Source organism: Taudactylus pleione, unplaced genomic scaffold (genome assembly GCF_031769625.1).
Source record: "Taudactylus pleione unplaced genomic scaffold, aTauple2 ptg000479l, whole genome shotgun sequence".
Lineage (NCBI taxonomy): Eukaryota > Metazoa > Chordata > Amphibia > Anura > Myobatrachidae > Taudactylus > Taudactylus pleione.
In genome coordinates this window covers 2,797,300-2,820,101 of record NW_028284881.1, presented here as the reverse complement: position 1 = coordinate 2,820,101, position 22,802 = coordinate 2,797,300, and the positions used below count along the sequence as shown (strand labels likewise).

Below are 22,802 nucleotides of genomic sequence, written 5' to 3'. Positions count from 1 at the left end.
TACGGTCTATAAAGGTGTGGGGTCTGATGCACCCCTACTGTCATTTTGAGCTGCTCCCGTAACTGAATGTAGTGTGCTTTCTTCCATAAATACAGACAGGCTGGCTCACTGCAGAATGCAATTTAGCAGGGGTAATATGAATCTGTTAATTCTCAACACAAACTTTCCACAGGGGTGCTGAGGAACTATTGTATGGCACTTCCACATAACCAGCGGGTAGTGTACCAGTCTATATTACTAGTGTGAATATGCTGAAGTCACACGGCTCTGCTCCTTATTGCTAGCCAGCTCCAGTTTATTTCCTACCTTGTAGTGCTGGAACCTTGTAGTGTTTTAACCTTGTCCTGTGCGTTTTTGGTATCAAATTCCTGTCTTGGGAATAATCATTGCCTTCCACATTATAAGCAGAGACTGCTGGGAATTGTCTACCTAAGTAATGACATGTCAGAAGTAATACCTCACATAGGGCCTGATTCAGCAAGGATCGCAACTGCGATTACGCACGCTATCGGACGATTGTTGCGTTATGCGCATGCATCGCAGTGTGCGAAGTAGCCACTCCGATCGGGTCTGCAGACCCATCGCAGTGTGATTGACAGGAAGTACTGTTTGGGGGTGGTGACGGGGGTGGTCAGCGAAACGCAGGCGTGCCAGTGTGTTTGAACGCTATTGCAAGGGCCTGCATAAATTGTCCACTGCGATGCCTTACACAGCTCGAGTACACAGTGCGTGCAATGAGTTTAGCAATTCCTGAGCAAAGTCAGACCTTGTGCAAGTGTGCGTGAGGCTGCGATTGTATGCAATGTAACCGATGGTTTCGCAGTCTTGCTAAACATTACGGATGTGTGTAAGGTAAAGTGGGTGTCCTTATGTGGTGCTGCAACGGCATAGCGGTCGCAATGGATTAGCATAGCATCGCAGTGAGATTGCATGCGTAACCGCAGCCGCGATCCTTAGTAAATCAGGCCCATAGTGGGGTATTACAGCAGGGGCGTTTCTACAGATGAGGGGCCCTGTGTGCAGTCTCCAACATGGGTCCCCTCCTCTCCACCCAGCAGTGCACTAAGCTGTCCCCGGCCAGCGCCGGAGTTATAGACTCTGGGCACTAGAGTGTGCCTAGAGTCTATAGTGTATGCATAGGCCACCGGGAAAATGGGCGCGGTGGCCATTTTCCTTGTACTGCGCATTCGCAAACGATGGGAAAATGGCAGGCAAAGCTATTTTCCAGTCGTTTTACAGCGCTGGCCCCCCGCGCCGACGTGGGACTCCGGAGAGGTAAGTAATATTATGTGTACAGGGGGTGTGGGGTGGGGCAGGGCCCCCCAGGACCCAGAGGCCCGTGTTCCCCGCACACCCTGCACCCATTATAGATAAGCCCCTGTATTACACATATTCTGTAAAAAAGCATATATTTAATTAAGCCCTTCACATATTATAATAATCACATATTAAACTTAAACAAAAAAAAACATTAAGGAAAGGAATAATGGGCCTGATTCAGACCCGTTCGCTAAGCTGCGAACGCACACTATGGGCGATTATCACACATTTGCTCATGTGTGTGTCAAAGTACACATGCACAAACCAGTCACTGCGGCCGGGAATCGTGCCCTCTTAGTACACAGACTGGCCGCTACTTTGAGTGACAGATAGCGCCGTTTGTGGGTGGTAACAAGGGAAGGTGCTTGTGAACGGGGGAGTGGTGCTGCGAATGCAGGCATGTCTGGCCGTCAAAACTAAGTTTTATGGGTGTGCATAATTAGCAATGAAGTGTCATTGTACACGTCACCTGGTTGTATTTCAGTCTGCAGTGATCGCAGTGCTTGCGGCGGGGTATGGTCTACCTCAAGCGTTGCGTGCAACTCCGATGCCTCTCGATGTCACCGATTAATCACACACTTCCTGGAGATGACGTGTGGTATGAAAGAAAAGTGAGCGTCTTTTATACTCCGGCGTGCACTCACTGCCATCGCTCTCTGAGGCATAGAGGGCGTCCTTACACCAGACAGTGCGATCGCGGCATTTGCATACCCGGCACCTTTTAGCTGCGTGAGAGCGCATTTTAGCATCCGGGTCTGAATGAGCTCGAATGTTCAATAATGAAATAGATGGTCTAAAAATGTTTTCATTTTGCAGACATATTAATATGGATATGGTGACCTAATTGAGATGTTAACCAGACTATTTTTATTTTGATTATTATAGAGTAAGCCAGCTTGCCAATAATTAATTCAAAAACTCATTGCATAATAGAATATATTAAACCTTTATGTTTACTGTGGATTCTGAAACATCAGTGCGACACCGCCAAGCTAAGCTTTCCCTGACACATTGCATCTGATGCAACCTTATCAGAAACACCCACCGTAGGCTGCTGGACTCAGAAGACTGTGTAGGCCCCTCCGCTTCCTCCCCAGTATCCTTGTCCGTCCCCAGCCACAGTAAAGTGGCAATCACCCAGTCACAGCTGCAACCAGACCTAGGCTCTTAGGTGTATATGTGGGTGTGGGTTTTTAGAAGTGGAGTTGTTGCCCATAGCAACCAATCAGATTCTAGCTATTATCTTCTAGAAGGTGTTCAATCGAACGGCTTCAGTGGGTGTGTAGCCCCTATATGTCTGAACGATATCTGCATATATATCGGTCATAGGCACCAGAACAGGAGGGGCAAGGGGGCAGCTTGCTCCCCCAAGCATTTGAGGATCCAGTGGAGCAGCAGCCGCAAACAGTCAGGGGCGGTTTATTATAGCAATAGGTTGCACAGCCCCTTCACTGAACAGAGGAGGGGGAGATGTAATGTGCAGTTCTTAAGTTAAAGAGAGGAGGGGGGCCCATGTGCAGTCTCTGTCCGGGGCCCCCTCATCTCTACCTGGTGGCCGGCAACGCACTGAGCAAAGCAGTAGTCTTTGGGTTCTAGTCTCTGGGCACCCGGTGGAGTGGCAGCCATTTTCCCAGGGATTTCCCTACGGCACATGTGCAAAACGTCGGGAAAGTGGCCGTGGTGGTGAATTGGCCATTTTCCAGGTGAATTGTACAGCGATGCTACCAGGGCCGGTGCAAGATTTCTTGGCACCCTAGGCATTTCATCAGCCTTACGCCCCCACCCCACCCTTGATAGCTACACAAGCCCTTATACAGTGCCCCCAGTAGTAGACCCCCACCTATGCAGTGCCCCTTATATAGTGCCCCCAGTAGTAACCCTCCCTATGCAGTGCCCCCAGTAGTAGTCCCCCACCTATGCAGTGCCCCTTATATAGTGCACCCAGTAGTAACCCTCCCTATGCAGTGGCCCCAGTAGTAATCCCCCCCCCAGAAGTGCCCGTAGTAGTAGTAGTCCCCCTCCCTCCCCCCCGGCCAGACACACACAAACGAAAAAACCCTCCACTTACCTTAATCCCCGCTCCAGCATCTGCTCCTCCATCCTGCGTCCTCTCGGTCTGGCCCGCTCTGCATGATGAGAGAGACGCAGTGGCCAGCGCTCCTAGAAGCAGGGGCTAAAAGGGTAGCCGCGCTCACTATTCAGTGATGACCGCACCGGGTGTCACCCAGTGCAGGAAAGCCACTGGAGTAAGAGTTTTTTTTTTTGGGGGGGGGGGGCACTGCATAAGACATTACTATATTTTCATCTTTACAATTATAGAGATGAAAATATTGTAATGTCTTATGTTATAATTATCTACTAGCAACCATTCGGATAATCTAATGTGAAAACATAATTGGTTAGAATAGACCATGTGGCTTAACAATAGGTCACGTGATTGAGATAACTTGGTGACATGCTACTTTCTTATCGGCGATTACTTAGTAACCATATAAACAAAATCGAAGCTGAACTGGGATTGGTTACCCACGACCATGTGACTGGACTAGAGGTTTATGATCTTGTATTCAACTGCTATACAATTAGAGTGATCAGGTATGTCAAAGTTTTCTTTCTGGGTAAAATTAATTAAATAGGATTGCCTTCTTGCTATTTATTGTTCTTAATATTATTAGAGTGAGAAACGGATGTTCTTTTAATGTATATTCTAAGTATTAGTATTAACGATTGAAACGCAGATTGCGATTCCCCAATGAAGGTGTATAAGAAGGGATCTCTCTGGGACTTTGACACATGCTTCTGAAGAAGCTGGAGGAGTATGCTCCAGCAAAACGCGTTAAGTGAATTTTATCTTAATCTCTCTGCACTTGTGGATGAGACTCCTGTACAATGACTTGTCGATGACCCTTTTCTTGATAGGCAGCCACCCCCTGATCCCCTAATACTTCTTGGAGACAAGTTAAGTCTCTTAAATCCACTCTCCAGCTCACAGATGTTTGGCGTCTTTTGAACCCCACAGATGACTTGCTTTTTTTTCTGGAGTACATCATTCCTGCTCACATATAGATCCTATTTTAATCAATGATTCGTTGGTTGCCCAGGTCCAAAAGGCAGATATTCATAATATATTGGTCTCAGACCATGCCCCGGGAAACGACCACATATTAGCCTATTTAAATTAAAACAATCTAAGGCGAATGGTGGTATTAATTCCCCAAATGTACAATGGTATTCTCAGGCTGCCACCTTACGTTACCTTAAAGATTGGTTGCATATTCAGGAAAATTACACTAATATATCCTTGGAGAGAGAGTTTTTGACAGAGGGAGACCTGGTCTCCTTTCTGCATCTTCATGACCAGGAAGTCCTGAATCATATTAGAGAGAATCCACGGCTTTGGCCTGCCAGGAAACTATGGCGCACACTACGTCAGAGACATAATTTAAATTCACATAAATCTTTATAACCTTCCTTTTATGTTGAACCCGGACTTCCAGGAAGGCCAGGCTGTATATCCTTTTAATTTGTGGAGGTAACCACTGTTGGCTGTCTGGTTAATGTAACTGATAGGAGGCCTCTCACGTTCCAGGAGTGGCGTATCCTGTAGCATTTGTTTTGACCCAACATTATGTAAGCTTGATTATTCTGCATTTTTCTCCAGCTGATTGAAAGAACCCAGTGTATACTCTGCTTCAGAGGCAGCAAGCAAATTGGGGGGTGATTTCCATGGCCTATAAGCATCTACAGGTCCTTCTTGATCACTCCATGTCCTGTGGGGGGGAGGGGGTCTTGCCACCTGGATCTCACAACTTCTGGGTTTGCAGACACTAGATCCTGTCAGTTGCTTTCATCTTCTATGTACACAGAAATGTTTCTTAAGACATTACATAGAGAATATTTGTCACTACATAGATTTCTTATTGGGCTTTCGGCCAATCATAACTGCTTCAAGTGTGGTCTGCCTGAGGCTGATCTGCTCCATCGTCTGTGGTCCTGTCCATAAAATCGCAGATTTGGGTTACAAATCCGCAATTATGCCCAAGAACATTTAGTAAATTATCTGCCCCTGACTCCAGAATGGGCATTGTTTGATATTCTCCCAAGTACTCAAGAGGAAGCAGACGATTGTTGGTGGCAGTTAGCGCAGCTGCTCGCAAATCGATTTTACAAGTATTGATATATCCCGAGCCTCCAACTATGGGCCGTATTCAGTCCGGAGCGAAAAGCAGTTTTCGCGTGTTTTTTTGCGAAAATTTTCCTGTTTTTTTTCTCTTTATTTAATTCCATTCCGTTTTCGCCTATGCGAAAAGTCAAGGCACTGAAATAGGCGATACTATATATATATATAAAATTATATTTTGGGGTGCAGTTGTTGTGAAACCACCCAAAACCCTTGATAACCCCCCCCCCCCCCCCCCAATGGATAATTCACCCAAATAAAGAATTTTAAAAATTCCAGGGACACCCCAAAAAATGCCTTTGAAATTTGGGGCGAAAATTACAACAGTGGGGGGATAACTTCAAAAACTAGCAAAATAAGCTTCTGGGGGTGCTCTAAGGAGGGGCCAAGTGTTTTTGGGATTGCAGGTGCTTGTATGACGGAGGAATTTTACTTTTCAAAAACTTCACTTGAGACATTAAAATATGCTAGTACCCATTTTTAAGTACTCCAAATTTGACATGACTTATTTTCACCAAAAAATACGGTTTAATGCCATTCTTCACCACTTTTGCAAGGACGCTAATATCAAGGATTTTAAACAACTTCAGTACCCCCAAAAAGTTTTAGAAGGGCTATTGGAACACTTCTACATTGATCCCCAATGTTAGTGCATCTTTTTTGGAGGGTAAGGCTGATTCCCCAAGTCTGACAGCACTTTCCGCCTGTTCTGCATTCGCCGCTTGTCTTTTTCGCCTGTTTAGGAATTGAATACGGTGGAAAGTGGTGATGCGCACGATAAGTTTTCGCATCCAAAACACGCAATGTAGGTGAAAGGTTGGGCAGGCGGAAACGTTTTGTGAATGCAAAACTAATTGAATACGGCCCTATGTCTCTTTAAAAAAAAAAAAAAAAGATCTTATATCTTTTACGCATGGAGTGGGTGGCGGTTACACTAGAAAAGGAAGCCAAAACTGAGAGGTTATTTTAAATGTGGGAGAGCTTCTTAGCAACTCTGTCATCTGCCATACAATCACAGATTCACAATTGTATGTGTAATACCTCATATGGTATCTTATGCGTATGGTGGAGGGTGATCCCCCTGTCTCTGTGGGTTGCCAAGGGGGAAGGGGGGGAGCACGTTTGATTTGATATGTTTAATATTGTTTCATTATCATTGTGTCCCATGATATTACAAGCTATTGTGAGAATCTTATTCTATGTATTTAATTGTATATGTATAATTTATTTGATGCTGATCTATTTGTATAAGACCCAGGGCCGGCCCTAGCCCAAATTTTTTGGTAAGCGAGTATATTTTTTGGCACCCCCAGGCATATTGTTAGGCGTGCCCAAACAAATTAAGGGGCCATGGTCTCATGGAAAGAGCCATAGCCATGACACACACCCCTTTCTCATCACTCTGGGAACAGTCCTTTCTATCCCATATACACCTTAATGCAGTCCCCACAGTAGTGCCCTTTATACAGTACCCCCAGAATGCAATGCCCCCCAGTAGTGGTCCCTCTTATGCAGGCCCCAAGTAGTGCCCCTTATACATTGCCCCCAGTAGTGATCCCCCCTATGCAGTGGCCCTAGTAGTTGTCCCCCCCCTTTGCAGTACACCCTTGTGCGCCCCAGGAGTGGTCCCCCCCCAATAATGCCCCTTATATAGTGCCCCCAGTAGTAGTCCTCCTATACAGTGCCCACTGTAGTGGTCCCCCCTATGCCCCAGGAGAGGTCCCCCTTATGCAGGACTCCAGTAGTGCCCCCAGTAGTGATCCCCCTATGCAGTGCCCCCAGTAGTAGTACCCCCCTTGTAGTGCCCCTAGTAGTAGTCCCCCCCTTGTTGTGTCCCCAGTGGAGGTTCCCCCCCATGCAGTTACCCATTGCGGGAGTGAGCTCTAGTCTGGCTCCTGCAGTGGGCACAGCCAATGAGAGTCTGATAGACTCTCATTGGCTGCTAATAAAAACAATCACACAGCTGCCGGCGGTTGTTTGTTTGTCACTGTGTAGTGCTGACTGAACTCCGTCCGGTCAGCGCTATACGCGTGGTGCAGCTGTGTCACAGAGGCACAGTCTGGCCATGGGCCCGCATGGTCGCAGCTGAGGTGCCCTCCACTATGTGGCGCCCTACTCAGCTGCGTACCATGCGTATGGGTAGAACCGGCCCTGATAAGACAATAATGGAGATGTTCTATTTTTCTCAAAATGTGATACACTATTGTGTTCCAAATATTGTGTTTGAACTAGGGATGAGCGGGTTCGGTTCCCTGAGAACCGAACCCACCCGAACTTCGGGGATCCGGGGCGATCCAAGCCAAAGCTCGGATCTCCCTGTCTGCCCCGAATCCCTCTCCCGAGGCAAAACCTCGAGATCTGCTGTCGGATCTCGAGGTTTTGCCTCGAGCGGCCATTTTAAAAAAAATGCCTTTGCCTTTAATGGGCAAAGTGCTGATTGGCTGACAGAGCCGTCTGTCACGGCTCTCAGCCAATCAGCATTATGGTGCTCATTTGCATGTAGCACGGACTCGTGAGATCCGTGCTACATGCATCTGTGTGATTGACAGTGACACAGAGCACAGATGGGTCAGTGAGACCCGTCTGTGCTGCTGTGTATTTTAATGACACAGATGCACGCACGGACCAGGAGATCCGTGCTACTTGCATCTGTGTCATTGACACAGAGCACTAACGGGTCCGTGAGACCCGTCTGTGCTGCTGTGGTAAAAAAAAAAAAAAAAAAAAACCTGTGTAAAAAGAGAAAAAAATGGCGTGCCCCCCCCCAAAAAAAGAGCAACCAGCCCCGGGCATTAGTGACCCAGTGCTGGGTGTGCTTAAATACAGGGGACAAACGACATAGGGGTCCCCTGTACTTAAACACAACCGGCACTGGGCTAGTCAGAACCAGAGCTGGTTGCCAAAATACGGGGGACAAACGACGTAGGGGTCCCCCGTATTCTGCGCAACCAGCTCTGGGCTCTGATCCGGTCCTGGTTCTGGAAATACAGGGGAAAAAAATGAGTAGGGTTCCCCTGTATGTTCCAGAACCAGCACTGGACTTTTTCTAGCGGGGGGCTGATGCCACAGCCAGGGGAGCCCTTTCACCGGGCCCCCCAGCCGCAGCATCAGCCCTGACCGCTAGTCAGCCCAGGCCGGGGATCCCTGGAGACCCCCCCAATAAAGGGGTCACCCTCTCCAGGGCTCCCCAGGCCCATGCTGATAGCCCGGGGCTATCCCCGCCACCCCTGGTGGCGGTGGGTGGCGGGTTGATTGTGTGGTGTGGTGTAAATAAAGAATATCAAACATTGTCTTTACAAGTAGAACTGCAAGTCCCAGCAAGCCTGCCCCGCATGCTGGTACTTGGAGAACCACAAGTACCAGCATGCAGGGCATTAAGGGCCCACTAGTACCTGTAGTTCACCTGTAAAAAAATGTTTAAAAAAAACACAGGACACACACACCGTGACAGTATAAGTTTATTAAACATACATACACACACACACACACATGTACACATACTCACCTATGTAACCCTGTAGCATCGGTCCACTTGTCCGGTAAAGTATCCATAGGGGACCTGTGAAAAAAAACATACTCACCATCTCCTATGCGAGGTTCTGTCCTCTTCGTTCCAAAGTAGGCATCCCCGGACTTGGCAAAAAAAAAAAAACGAAAACGCGATCCACGAACTTAGTACCGTTCTATAGAACGGTACTTCCCGAATGAGAGCTTAGCGGCGGGGTATCACCATGGAAACCCCGCTGCTAAGCGTTCATTGGCTGAGAGAGGCCATCTCCCGTCTCTCTCAGCCAATGAACGGCTCCCTCCATTGTAGTCAATGCTGGGAGCCGCAAGGTTATTAAAGTTTACCCTGCGGTTCCACCATTGACTACAATGGAGGGAGCCGTTCATTGGCTGAGAGACGGGAGATGACCTCTCTCAGCCAATGAACGCTTAGCAGCGGGGTTTCCATGGTGATACCCCGCCGCTAAGCTCTCATTCGGGAAGTACCGTTCTATAGAACGGTACTAAGTTCGTGGATCGCGTTTTCGTTTTTTTTTTTGCCAAGTCCGGGGATGCCTACTTTGGAACGAAGAGGACAGAACCTCGCATAGGAGATGGTGAGTATGTTTTTTTTCACAGGTCCCCTAGGGATACTTTACCGGACAAGTGGACCGATGCTACAGGTTACATAGGTGAGTATGTGTACATGTGTGTGTGTGTGTGTGTGTGTGTGTGTGTGTATGTATGTATGTTTAATAAACTTATACTGTCACGGTGTGTGTGTCCTGTGTTTTTTTAAACATTTTTTTTACAGGTGAACTACAGGTACTAGTGGGCCCTTAATGCCCTGCATGCTGGTACTTGTGGTTCTCCAAGTACCAGCATGCGGGGCAGGCTAGCTGGGACTTGCAGTTCTACTTGTAAAGACAATGTTTGATATTCTTTATTTACACCACACCACACAATCAACCCGCCACCCACCACCACCAGGGGTGGCGGGGATAGCCCCGGGCTATCAGCCTGGGCCTGGGGTGCCCTGGAGAGGGTGACCCCTTTATTGGGGGGGTCCCCAGCTCTCCAGGGATCCCCGGCCTGGGCTGACTAGCGGTCAGGGTTGATGCTGCGGCTGGGGGGCCCGGTGAAAGGGCTCCCCTGGCTGTGGCATCAGCCCCCCGCTAGAAAAAGTCCAGTGCTGGTTCTGGAACATACAGGGGAACCCTACTCATTTTTTGTCCCCTATATTTCCAGAACCAGGACCGGATCAGAGCCCAGAGCTGGTTGCGCAGAATACAGGGGACCCCTACGTCGTTTGTCCCCCGTATTTTGGCAACCAGCGCTGGTTCTGACTAGCCCGGTGCTGGTTGTGCTTAAGTACAGGGGACCCCTACGTCGTTTGTCCCCTGTATTTAAGCACACCCAGCACTGGGTTACTAATGCCCGGGGCTGGTTGCTCTTTTTTGGGGGGGTGCACGCCATTTTTTTCTTTTTTTACACAGGTTTTTTTTTTTTTTTTTTACCACAGCAGCACAGACGGGTCTCACGGACCTGTCATTGCTCTGTGCCAATCACACAGATGCATGTAGCACGGATCTCCCGGGTTCGTGCTACATGCAAATGGGCACCATAACGCTGATTGGCTTCCTGTCTGCCACTGCAGTGCCACTCCTAGATGGGCCACGTGTTTGTGCCACCCCCTTGTGTCGCTTAGCATAGTCATCCAGCTTCCTCGGTACAACCTTTTGGCCTAAAAACAATATTGTGAGGTGTGAGGTGTTCAGAATAGAGTGGAAATGAGTGGAAATTAATGTTATTGGGGTTATTAATAGCGTAGGAACAAAAAAAGGCCCATTTATGTGATTTTAGCGTTTTTTTTTATTTTTTAAGAAAAAATCCAGATCCAAAACACAAAACCCAGAACCCAAAACACGGAAGGGTGGTTTTGGCAAAACCAATCCAGATCCAAAACACGAAGAAAGATCCAGATCCAAAACCAAAACACAAAACACGAAAAGTGTCCGGTGCACACCCCTAGTTTGAACGCATGTTGTTTTAATAAAAATATTAAAACAAAAAAAGGAAAAAGTGCATGTAGTTTACAGCACAATAAATAAATCCAATTGAATAATTCCACTGCCACTAAAATCCAGGTCATTGCCGTGTCAACCTAAGTCGCTGCTCTTAGAAAAAAATCCACGGTAGACTGATCCAGCATTCCTTCTAGGGTCTCGAGTAGGGTTTTACAAGGGAAAGATCTGGGTAAGGCTCAGTGGAAACGAGCATCTTGGGTCATCCGACCTGGGACCCGTTCACAACAAAGGGAGAGCCACATTCCCGGCAGAGGTAAGCCCCAGCAATATCCCGGGTCGAGCCTGTGGTGTAAATGGGGTTCAAGCCGCTTTGACAGCTTGAAACCCCTGTTGGTCCTGGGATTTTGATGGAAAAGTGGTATTACTTATCCAATTTGATACATCTTATCTGGCCACACACAAAACCTTCAATAGATCATGCTGGCAGCAATAGCCTTGGAAGCAAATTGACCACAGAACAGCATTTAGAGGATGTCAAATATTTATTGCTTTATTTTTTGCTGGTAAACATTAAACCCATGCACAGACAATAAAGGCCATCAGCAAATCGAATTATTATATTATATAAAACCAAAGAATTACTGCTGTTGGGCGATAACGCAATTTGCATAGATAATATGGGGGAAATGTACTAAACGTCGGCTATACAAACCAACAATTTCTGTCGATTTTGTGGTAGGATTTAAGGTGGCAATTTGTTTATTAAAGGCAATATACAGTCATGTAAAACTGCCGTGTAATAAATAAGCCCAAGTGTATTTTGCTGCAGTCATTGAGAAGCACTGCAAAACCATTTGATAAGGAGGTGGCAAAAACACAAATGGGCACTCTTGGGGAATGAGAAACAATCATAGAATCAGAATAAACTTCTTGAACCAATAAGGGGGGGGGGGGGCTCTATCAATACTTATTAAAAGGATCTAAAACTTTGATTAATAAACTGAACCCATTTCCCCTTTTTAAAATCCCATTTTAGTGCCAATTTTCAATGAATTTAAACATATCTGCAATGTTTTGAAGTATTTAACAACTGGTTGGGCAGGTATAAACTATTTTAATCACCTATATCAATTTTGTCTACAAAGTTTGTATTGATTAAAAAATAAAATAGAAAGGATACCCTGGAACAGATTTATTGCCTTTCCAGAAATTAGCACCCATGCCACCATTACCCGGTCTCTTAAAATACTGAATGTAGAAAGAAAAAAAAAAAAAAAACACACTTTTTCTACTATTAAATGAATGCGTGTGTGTATGTATATATGTATATATGTATATATATATATATATATATATATATATATATATATATATATATATATATATATATATACACACATACACACACATATATATATATATACATACATACATACATACGCATATATACACACACAATTTTATATACACATACATAGACAAATACATGTATTGACCAATTTATTGTCTCTTCGAACACTTATCGTTTTCGAACACTAAATCCCTGTTTATAACTCATGCAAAGCTCGAAGGGGACATGGACATAACATTTCAAAGAGCCTGAGCACCGTGGACTAACACAGCTTTATATTACAAGTTACTATTTTTACATTGTGCCTGGCAGTAAGCAATACATGCTTACAGAACAAATAGACAGATTACAGGGCAAATTTAAGTAAAATACAAGTTATTGTGAGACAAAGCAAACATTCTGCGATGTGCTTCTGAATTTAAAGGTTTTCAGGACCTGTAGTAAAAACAATTTTGTCGGTATTAAGACAGGCTGTTTGTACACCAGCTTGCTGTGTACATCAGTATCTTTTTACAAAACAGATCATTGTATGGAACTAGCATTTCAATTGTAGATTCAAAATGAACCATGTAAAAGACCAGTGTAGTAGGATAGTTTAATTGGATCTAAAAGCCAGATGTACTGGAATCCAAGCTCTGCCCCCCATCGGCCTGTTTAGCAGAGGCATATTTGCCAATATACAAATTAAATAGGGTTAATAGCTAAAAAGAAACAAGTTATCCATGTGATGCATTTTATTTTTAGACCATTTTAACAATAAAAGCAATGGCACTTTTTACTTGAGAAGTATGGCAGCACAAAAAGTCCATTACTATTCCAACTTAGCTTTGCAACAGTCAATAAGAAGGTTCTGTGTAACAAAACATTGATATATATCCCCATATACATACACACACACACATATATATATATATATATATATATATATATATATATATATATTCATACATACATACACAGATCTAGATACACACACTTTGTTAGTGCCAGCAGAAAAACGTGGGGATAGCAACATCACAACCTGCAGTGCTACTTCCTGCCATTGTACAGTGCTACTTCCTGCCATTGTACAGTGCTACTTCCTGCCATTGTACAGTGCTACTTCCTGCCATTGTACAGGAGCTTATATAAATGAAGCAGTTACAAATGGCAACAACGTAACCCCTGGGATGATACATCAATGTAGCATTGGGTCTGTTAAATAAATTAAAGGGTGAATTGATTATCATTATACAGAGCAATTTTCATCTATGGGTTTAAAATGCCTTTATATGGTTGCTACAAGGCTCATAAAATGCCTACAGAAGTTGGGTAAAAACACTTAAAATAAAGAGGCTGCATTTGCTGCCAACAAATAATAATAGATTACATCACAGAAATGTATTTCCCTTTGACTCTTCATTTCTTTAGGTCTGGAACCAGCTATAGCTTTTTTGTTGTTGAAATGAACAGTGCAGAAAATCTCCGGTAATTTCTGCTCTTCACTGTAGCGACACCCTGGACATTCGCCAAGATGGAGATTCCCTGATAGCCATGGACGCAAGTGATGGCCAGTCATGGATTGCTTCAGCACAGAAACTCAGGTGGAGTGTAGAATCATGGCTCACAGAGCAATGCAAGGTAACAGCACAAGCTTTCCACTCATGGACAAGTTCATCATTTATGTTCCTCCACCACTCTTACTGTTCTTATTGACAGCCCGTCTGGCTTGCTCTGGCAGGCTTGATGGATCAGACAAGATGGATGTTGTCGTGCTCAGATAGCGGAGTGTGCTCAGCACCACTAAGGGGAAAATGGTTTGGATAAATGAAATGAATGTGTCAGCAATACGAGCAGTTTGTATAAAATGCAAACTATGGGGGGAATGCAATTAGCAGTGATCATGCAGTAACTTTTCATGCGCTAAGTTTTGACACCCTTCGCGTGTGAATTATGCTTATCGCGTCTATGTGCGCACCTGTTTTTCACACAATTCAATCACAAAAGTCATGTAGCGACAATCGCCTGAAAATTCTTCCTGCTTTTACCGGCGATAAGTATTACTGATAATGGGGAAGTCTGCCTGTAACCCAACAAACGCAAAGTGATATAGGATAACAAAATAGAAGTGTATTAGTGGCCCTAATAACAGTATTTGGGGGTCTTTAAATTGTGTCAATTGGCTGTTTGCATTTTTCTAGAACTGTCTAATAATGATAGATAGCAAGTGTTTTATTGCAAAATAAATGTTCTATTTAAATTGGGGGTGCATAAAAGTGCCTATAAGTATATATTTGTCTCATTTAAAGACACTTTAAAAAAAAAAACCTTCAAAATACACCTAAAACACCCACCTGCAATCTTAAAAACACCTGTCCCATTCATACGGCACCCCCATATACCTGTCCCATGTCAATTAACCCATTTTCCTTCACTTTTCACAATTTCACCCCAATAATTACATTACTGTGCAAATTAAGCTATTTAAAAAATTATTGTTGCCTAATTAGTCAGTAAGGAGGGTATCCTAGTGGTTCTGAACATTTTTAGTAAAAAATAGGGGTTTTGCACAACCTTCACCTACTCAGGAGGTGGTGAAAACTTTGCCGCAAATGGTATGGAAAATTGGCACCCACAAAAAGGTCGCAGCTAATAGGATAGGCCAAGTACAAATTGATACGATAAGACTTTTTCACGAAAAAGTGGCTTATTGCATCTAACTGAATTACCCCCTATAGAAACAGTAAAGCAACTAATACAAGTGTATATCTCATTTGTACATGTGCAGAAATATTGGCTTGTGTGTGTACGCGTGTGTCTGTGTAAGTACTTACTAGGCCTCAGAGTGGGGAGAGAGCAGTGCTGATCTAGCCATTCTAGAGTGGTTCTGTATAACTCATCGATGCTGCTTGTTGATACCATGTCATTGAAAGAGTCAAACAATGGTTTAATGATGATGCTGAACTGAGTTTACAAATTAAGTTAAGGAATTAAAAGAAAAAAAAAAAAGGGGAAAAAAAAAAAAAAAGTTGAACAAGTCACTTGGAGATTGAATACAACTTATTTTGGTACTGGGAGAAATATTGTACTTGTACCAGAGAGCAAAGAGAATGATTGAATTCTGGGCTGACTCAGCAAAGGAGAGAACGCATGCACTTGGCCGATGTTTTTGCACTGCGCATGCATCGCACTGCTCATGCGCCAACTAGTCAGTGCGATCAAGTTATGGTACGCAGACTGCATTCAGCGTGTACGCAGACCAATCCGATATTGATTGACAGGTAGTGCCATTTGTGGGTGGTGGTCAGGCGAATGCAGGTGTTACAAAGCCGTTATAGGGGCATACATAATTAAAGCACTGAGGCGGCATACGCAGCCATACCGTAAGCTGTACACAGGAAGCTGCCAAAATCCTGCGGCAGGTCAGGTCAACCACTATTATGCTACGGGTCCGATGGTTCTCGATGTTTAGGCTATCTTGCGTGCTGATCAGGCTGTGAGTAAAGGGAGATGGGCGGCTTAATATGGGGCAGGGCGTCTGCAGTCTCTGTGCGTGTGCATTGATTAGCATATTCTCGCAGCGGACAGGTGCGTGCGTCTGCATCCGAGCATTCCTTGCTGAATCAGGCCCTCTGCGTTATATGCAACAGGGCTGTGTGTATGAAGACACAGTTGTACACAAAAGTATAAGCACCCCCCTGGTCAAATTGCATGCATCAATGGGAAGTTAACACAGGGAACTAACTAACAATACATATTCTACATAATTAATATTTGCTGAAGTTACTAAATCAAGATAAATGAGGAATCATTTAAAAAGAGCATCTTGAGCACTGTTAAGCATGGAGTGGAATCATTCAGCAACAATACAGTGCAAGGAAAAGTAGAACCGGCTATAAGAAACGTTTACGCTGTGAGGCCTTACTAAGTACTGACTAATGCAGTGCCCAGCTTTTGGATGTCACTTTCAGGGTTTTTTATTTTTTTTTTATTTTCAAGCTGTTAAATTTATCAGACAGCAATTGCTCATAAAAACGTGCAAAAATATACCATGTTTAGGTCTATACCCTGCAGAGATTGTGGACACTTTGTTTCACTTAGAAATTCAGTGAAACATTCAATTCAACCGGGGGTATACTACAACGTGTGTTATACGTGTGTGTCCTATACCAGTGTTTTCCAACTTGGGGCACACTACGCAAGATTTTTAAATCACCAAGGCACACCATACGGCGATGTGGCGTGCGCAACCTATGAAAAAACATACATAATAGCTCCAACATAAAAAACAAAACAAAAACCAACACACACATTGGCCTCCACAAGAACACACCCTACATTGGCCTCCACAGGAATAAACACGCTGCATTGGCCTCCACAGGAATAAAACACACTGCATTGGCCTCCACAGGAATAAATACCTTTTTGAACTCCAGGGTCTTGTCCTGATTGGACTGAAGACCCGTGGTGAAAAACCAGCTAGGTGGCCTCCACCGGAAGGAGAGGGCGTACCCCTGAGAAACTACTTCTTTTACAAAGTGTCTGAGGTGGTCAGACACCAACACTGGGCAAGTTGAAGAAGTCGGCCTCCCACAGTCAGGCTGAAGGCTTGTCGTCAGACTTGGGAGCAAGACGTCTGGTACTCCAGGCCTGCTTCTTCGGCTTCGTAGGTTTCTTGGCACCTGCCCGCCTCGGAAAGGCCTGTACCCTGGACTTACCCTGAGTTCTATAAGGCCGAAAGGACAAAGAACCCGACCCTGATGGGACCGTAGCCAATGGCAGACACGCAGACTTAGCTGCCACCAGAGTAGCCACAATTTTGTCCAGATCAGGGCCAAAGAGGACTTGTCCATTAAAGGGCAAACCTTCCAAACCCTTCTTGGAATCTGCATCCGCTTTCCAAGAACGCAACCACAAGGTGCGGCAACCTGCCACTGCTGCCTAGGAGATCCTGGAAGCAAGGAGACCTATATCAAAGGCTGCCTCATTAATGTATGCGGCTGAGTCTCTGAGATTACCCACTAACTCCACCTGGTCAGGTGACGAGTCAGTGTCCAGAGACACCTCCAAGCTATCAGCCCAGCGCTCCATGGCCCTGGCCACCCAGCACACGGCCATAGCAGGTCTGGACGCCCCCCAGCAAGAGAATAAATGGATTTTAGACACATTTCAACCTTGCGATCCATAGGATCCTTTAAAGGAGGACATGGAGAGCATGGGCAATGTAGCACTCTTCACTAGACGTGTGACATGAGAATCTACTTGTGGAGGAGGAGTTTTCCACTTTGAGAAATAATTATCCGCAAAAGGGCTTTTGAGGCTGGTAACGCTTACCTGGATACTTCCACGCCTCCTCAAGATGATTCACTAGCTGACCAGATAGGGGAAATACAGTGGCATCACCCTTAATATCCTTAAAGAAGGCATATTTTGATTTGGCCACGGGGGGGATCGTCATCCTCGATAACCAATACTGTACGGAGTGCACGTATAAGGCCCGGTATATAGACCTTAGACTTAGACTCCGTATCTTTTGTACGGAAAGGCTCCTGGTCAGAAAGGTCAAAAATGTCACTGTCATCAGACGACACATCGTCCTGATCATACTGATCAGTCTGAGACTGCAAAGGTTGCTTATGCGGCCGCAATGATGATTCCCCCTGTAACACGTCCGACAGGTGTTGCACGGTAGCGGACAAGGAACTAACCCACGCAGGCTCTTGTGTGACCTGATGGGGCGACAGAGGGAGACTCTGAGGTACCACTAACTGTCTGGGGAACCCCTGTATGGGAGACGACACTAATGACTGCTGTGAAAACCCCATCTGGGGAAACGCAGGGGGCGTCGCTAGCTGGCCCACCAGGGTTGTAAGTGCCTTAGCAAAACAAGCCCAGGGAGATTCCTGCACAGGCGCAGAGACAGCAATAGGACGTAGGAGTAGAAAACACACCTTACATAACCCCTCAGAGTGCCCATTACCCTCCACCAACAGTACATGACATATGGTACATTTTGGATGTAGGGGAAATTCACGTTCACGGTCAGACATGATGAATGACACGGAACTGTATGTGACACACCTCACAGACAATACTTGTATAGTGAGGTAATAAACACCCTGCAACACGGCACCGCAAGGGCTTTATCAGAGAAGAACAGGGATAGGTAAAATGGCTACCTATATAGTCAGAAATAAAGTACAGTCAGCAGCGCTAGCATGAAGTCAGAATAAACCCTGCACTACAGCGCTGAGCTCAACTACACAGACTGGTAGGAAACAGCGCCGAATACTCTGACCTTGCACCGGAGGAGAGGTATGCACCACGATGCCAGCATTTTCAGCATCCAGCAGCGCTTGCCACACTTGAAAAAGATGGCCGCCGAGGAGCAGAGAGGAGGCGGGTCCGGGGGAGGAGCAGCTACACACACATGGCTCAGACCGCTGTGGAGAGGCCGTGTGCAGCGGGGGAGGTGCACTCCCCTGGCCTGTATTTAACCCCCAGGACGCTGGGCGTGTCCGCACCGCCGTGGGCCGCTGTCTCAGGGGGTAGTGGAAGCGCAGGTTAGCACCTGGCTCCACGCTACAGCCAGTCCCCAGGGAGCCCCCTGCCTGAGGACTTAGGACTGTGTTCCCTGCCACTTACCTTGTTCCCCGTACATCCGGCCACAGTCCAGGTAACTGGGGTCACCGCTAGCTGTGACCCCAGTTATCTACCAGAATCCCCGGATCGGTACGGGCGTTCTGGTACCAGCGGGGTGGAGGAGTGACAACATGGATGTCAGTACTGACTGTTCATGTTGTACACTCAAATATGCAGCCACAGCTTCAGGGGCCTTAACAGACCCCCCGCTGTACAGGTGCATCTGACTCCAAGCCGGGCACCGACGAAAACTGAGTGCCTGAGGCTCGTGAGCGGGGTATAGGAGAGGGACCCCAGTGCATCCTGGGAGGCTGAAAACTTTAACTCTGTGGTGCCCAATGCCTGATGTCATCACCTATACCCCAAGGTATCCTGTGGATACCCTATGGACCCTGAAGTAGAAAACCCACATACAAAGGCCCCCACAGGAATAAAACCGACATACATTGAGCCCCCACAGGAATAAAACCCACATACATTGAGCCCCCCCACAGGAATAAAACGCACATATATTGTTCCCCACAGAAACAAAAAAAAAAACCACATTGCTCCGGACAGGAAAAACAATCACACTGGCTGGCCACACAGAAAAAATAAAAACCACATTGCTCCCCACAAAAAAATAAAAACCATTGGCTGACCCCAAAAGAAAAAAAACACTTTGTTCCCCCCACCCCAAAAAAACACAAAAACAACAACAACAAATCAGTGTATCCGACATAAATAATAAATTAAAATTTTTCTGCCCCTACCTGTGCCTCATTGGCTGGGGGTACACACAGAGCTGTCAGCAGCGGGCTGGCAACAGGGCATGTGTTACCTGTGATGTCACGCCACCGCCTCTAAATAGACCACGGCCCAGGAGCACCTGAGCCTCCCAGAATAGCTCAGCGTTACCCGGTCCGTAGTACAGTAAATATGATTGGCAGCTCTGACCCCGCGACACACTTGACAACCACTCTGTTAAAAAGCACTGTCCTATACTAAAATTGGATTGAATGTTATGCTATTCAATTACCATTTTGCAAACCACATATCACACCTGAATTACCCGATTACCTCCAGACAGGTGCTCCCAGCTGTATCAATCAACAGCAGCATTGATGGAGTCAGCCATCATTCCTTGGGTGGCAGTAAAGCATTTAATAACTGGATGAGAGCCTTTTATTTTGCATAAGTGAAATATAAGTGTTATTTAGAATGTGTACTTAGAAGCTGAAGTACTTGACAAAGCAGATCACAAAATAAAATTATAAAAATCAAACTACTTGATTCAAAAAGGATACGATCCAGAATCTCCAGTTTTGAATTGTTCTGGTTTTCACATACTTGTCGAAAAGTTCCTGCATGTGACTGACCCTTTGAGGCGTTATTGGTACCCCTGTGGCTGGAAGTTGCTGTTGACAAGAACTGAAAATAACAGCATGTTAATTTCATTACCAGCTTTCCTGCTGCAGAACGGCTGAACAATCAGGTGTTACACACAAGGCATAATTCATCGTTTCTCTCTACTGGAGAAGTTGTAGCCTCATTTATGGGAGAGAGACCTGGATAATACGTACTTGATAGCAATGTTCAACTCTTCCACCTCTTCCCTGAGTCGCTTCATTTCTTCCAATACATGAGCCCTTTCTTGTTGCAGTTTCGCAATATGCTCCACTGTCTTCTGTAGTGTGATGGCATGGCTGATCTGATTCAGGAGACATTAAATACATAAGTTGCTAAACCATCCCTCGAACATTACTGTATATTGCATCCAATGGATAGCTGCACTGACTCCTGTGTGTCAGACTGTAGAGGTCATGTGCTGTTCAGTATACAACCGCGACACTGCAAACATCCTGGCCGCAGGTAATGTGTTGGAGACTATCATCACCACATTGAGAACACAATCTATGAATAATATACATATGCCTTACCAATATTACCACTAGTCACGTATGCCTTACCACTAGTAACATCTAGTGATACAGCACAACATTCTAGAATATTGGAGAGACCAGTTGATTTAGTTACCGGTTTGGTGCTTGAGGATACAAAACTGTTCAGTGTGCTGAAGGCAATTTTTATATTAAACCTCCTCTTCTGTTCTGCAGAAATATGCTTCAATCTCTGATTCTGCAAAATAAGGACATTGTGTTAATGTACACCTTTTATCTCCAATGGGCAAATTGCTTTTTTGCTCCGTTAAGGGAATAAACAATAGAAATTATTATTATTACAATACAGTTTACAGCAGGGTGCCAGATTCCACATTATTAAGTTTCTATACCAATAACAGTATTTTGATGGGTGCTCCTCCCTTTGGACCACCACCATCCAGTGTATTAAGCATGGTTCAGGCATGGCTGTCCCATACCACGAATGGGCACTTGCTTAGTCCAGTATGAATTGTAAACCTCAGCCAAGCCTCAGCTTATTCCCCATGACCACCAATCATAGTATTCTTTGTGGAGTATACTGTATATGTATTTCATCATTGCCCTGCTCTCAAGCAGTAGATATCTGACACAGCAGCTCACTGAAAGCCTTAGAGCTGATGTGTTGGACCTCACTGTTATGTATTGCAAGTGACAAGTAATGACAAAAATAAATCAGCTATGGTCACAGTTCTATGTTAGTGCAGGACTCCTGCCAACAATATTATATGGTAGAATTGGAGTAATGGGACCCTCCTCCCAAAAAATAATTACAAGTCGAGTCTCCCATATCCAAAATGCTTGGGACCAGGGGTATTTTGGATATCAGAATATTCCGTATTTTGGAATATTTGCAAACATCAGGAAACATTAGAGCATTTACAATCATAATGGATAAAATGGCAACTAATTTGCATATATGTCATGATTGTAAATGATCTAACCTTTGCACTATTTGATATATAGGATTAAATTACGCTGATTAGCATATAGTAAGATTAATTTACGAAAATAAAACAAATATATCTCATATATATATATATATATATATATATATCTCCCTAATGCTATTTGTTTATGTTATAATGTGCTGTTAAAGGAGGCTATGATTCACTAACAAACCAGCCAGTGACTCAGGGGAGGGTCGGAGGCTGCCTGGGCCCCGTAGTAACCGCGTAGTCTGCACCTACTGTAGCTACGCCGCTTGTTTGAGAGATCCCCCCATATATAGCAAAATAGTTGGCATAGGAATATGAAAGAGGTGTGGATTGTCCAAAATTGGGCAACATAAAAATTTGGTAGAACATGAAATTGGCTGTACTATGTAAGAATTTGGTATATGTTGATACTGTTTAATTTAATCCATGTATTTTGTATTTTGAGGCAGCAGCTTTCTACAAGAACAACTCCGCTAAATTGATGCCAATTCAGATTCTCTAAGGAGTAAATGTATATCTCAATGCTAAGATTTCCCATCATGGTTACATATTAGAATGCTGCATGCAATACACAGAAGTATTTGTTACGGTTTACTGAATAATCAACACAAACATTCAATATTGAGAGACAAGTAATTCATATGAGTTAGTGGTTATTGTTCTTTCCTTGTAATGCTCAGGCTGACATTGTACCTTGGTAACACAACTATGAGTATCCACTGTGGTTTTTCCTGAGGTACGTGGGGGGCTGAGGCTGTGTTCAGATGCACACGGCGATCCCTGCCTTGAATTCTGGCAATCCCGGCCTTAAACACATAATATATACAATGACAATGTTGAAACACCAAGAAATATATTCAGGGGTGTATATATAATCATGTGCAGGTGAATACATATTATAACAAATTAGGATAACTAAAACATTTAAAAAAGTAGTGTGTTATCAAAAATAGTTTGGAA

At 44.8% G+C, this 22,802-nt stretch overlaps 1 protein-coding gene across 1 annotated transcript in view; it reads right to left on the bottom strand.

Moving 5' to 3' along the window:
- Positions 1–11,536: 11,536 nt before the first annotated feature.
- The window catches only part of MLXIP (MLX interacting protein), a 94,152-nt gene continuing 82,886 nt past the window's right edge, over positions 11,537–22,802 (bottom strand). Inside the window, exons 12-17 of the mRNA XM_088449163.1 lie at positions 22,536–22,648; positions 21,002–21,103; positions 20,548–20,675; positions 20,272–20,395; positions 15,178–15,307; positions 11,537–14,146 (exon numbers count right to left, since the gene is read on the bottom strand). Coding sequence (XP_088305289.1) covers positions 14,025–14,146; positions 15,178–15,307; positions 20,272–20,395; positions 20,548–20,675; positions 21,002–21,103; positions 22,536–22,648 — 719 coding nt within the window. The 3' untranslated portion in view covers positions 11,537–14,024. The remainder of the gene's footprint in view (positions 14,147–15,177; positions 15,308–20,271; positions 20,396–20,547; positions 20,676–21,001; positions 21,104–22,535; positions 22,649–22,802) is intronic.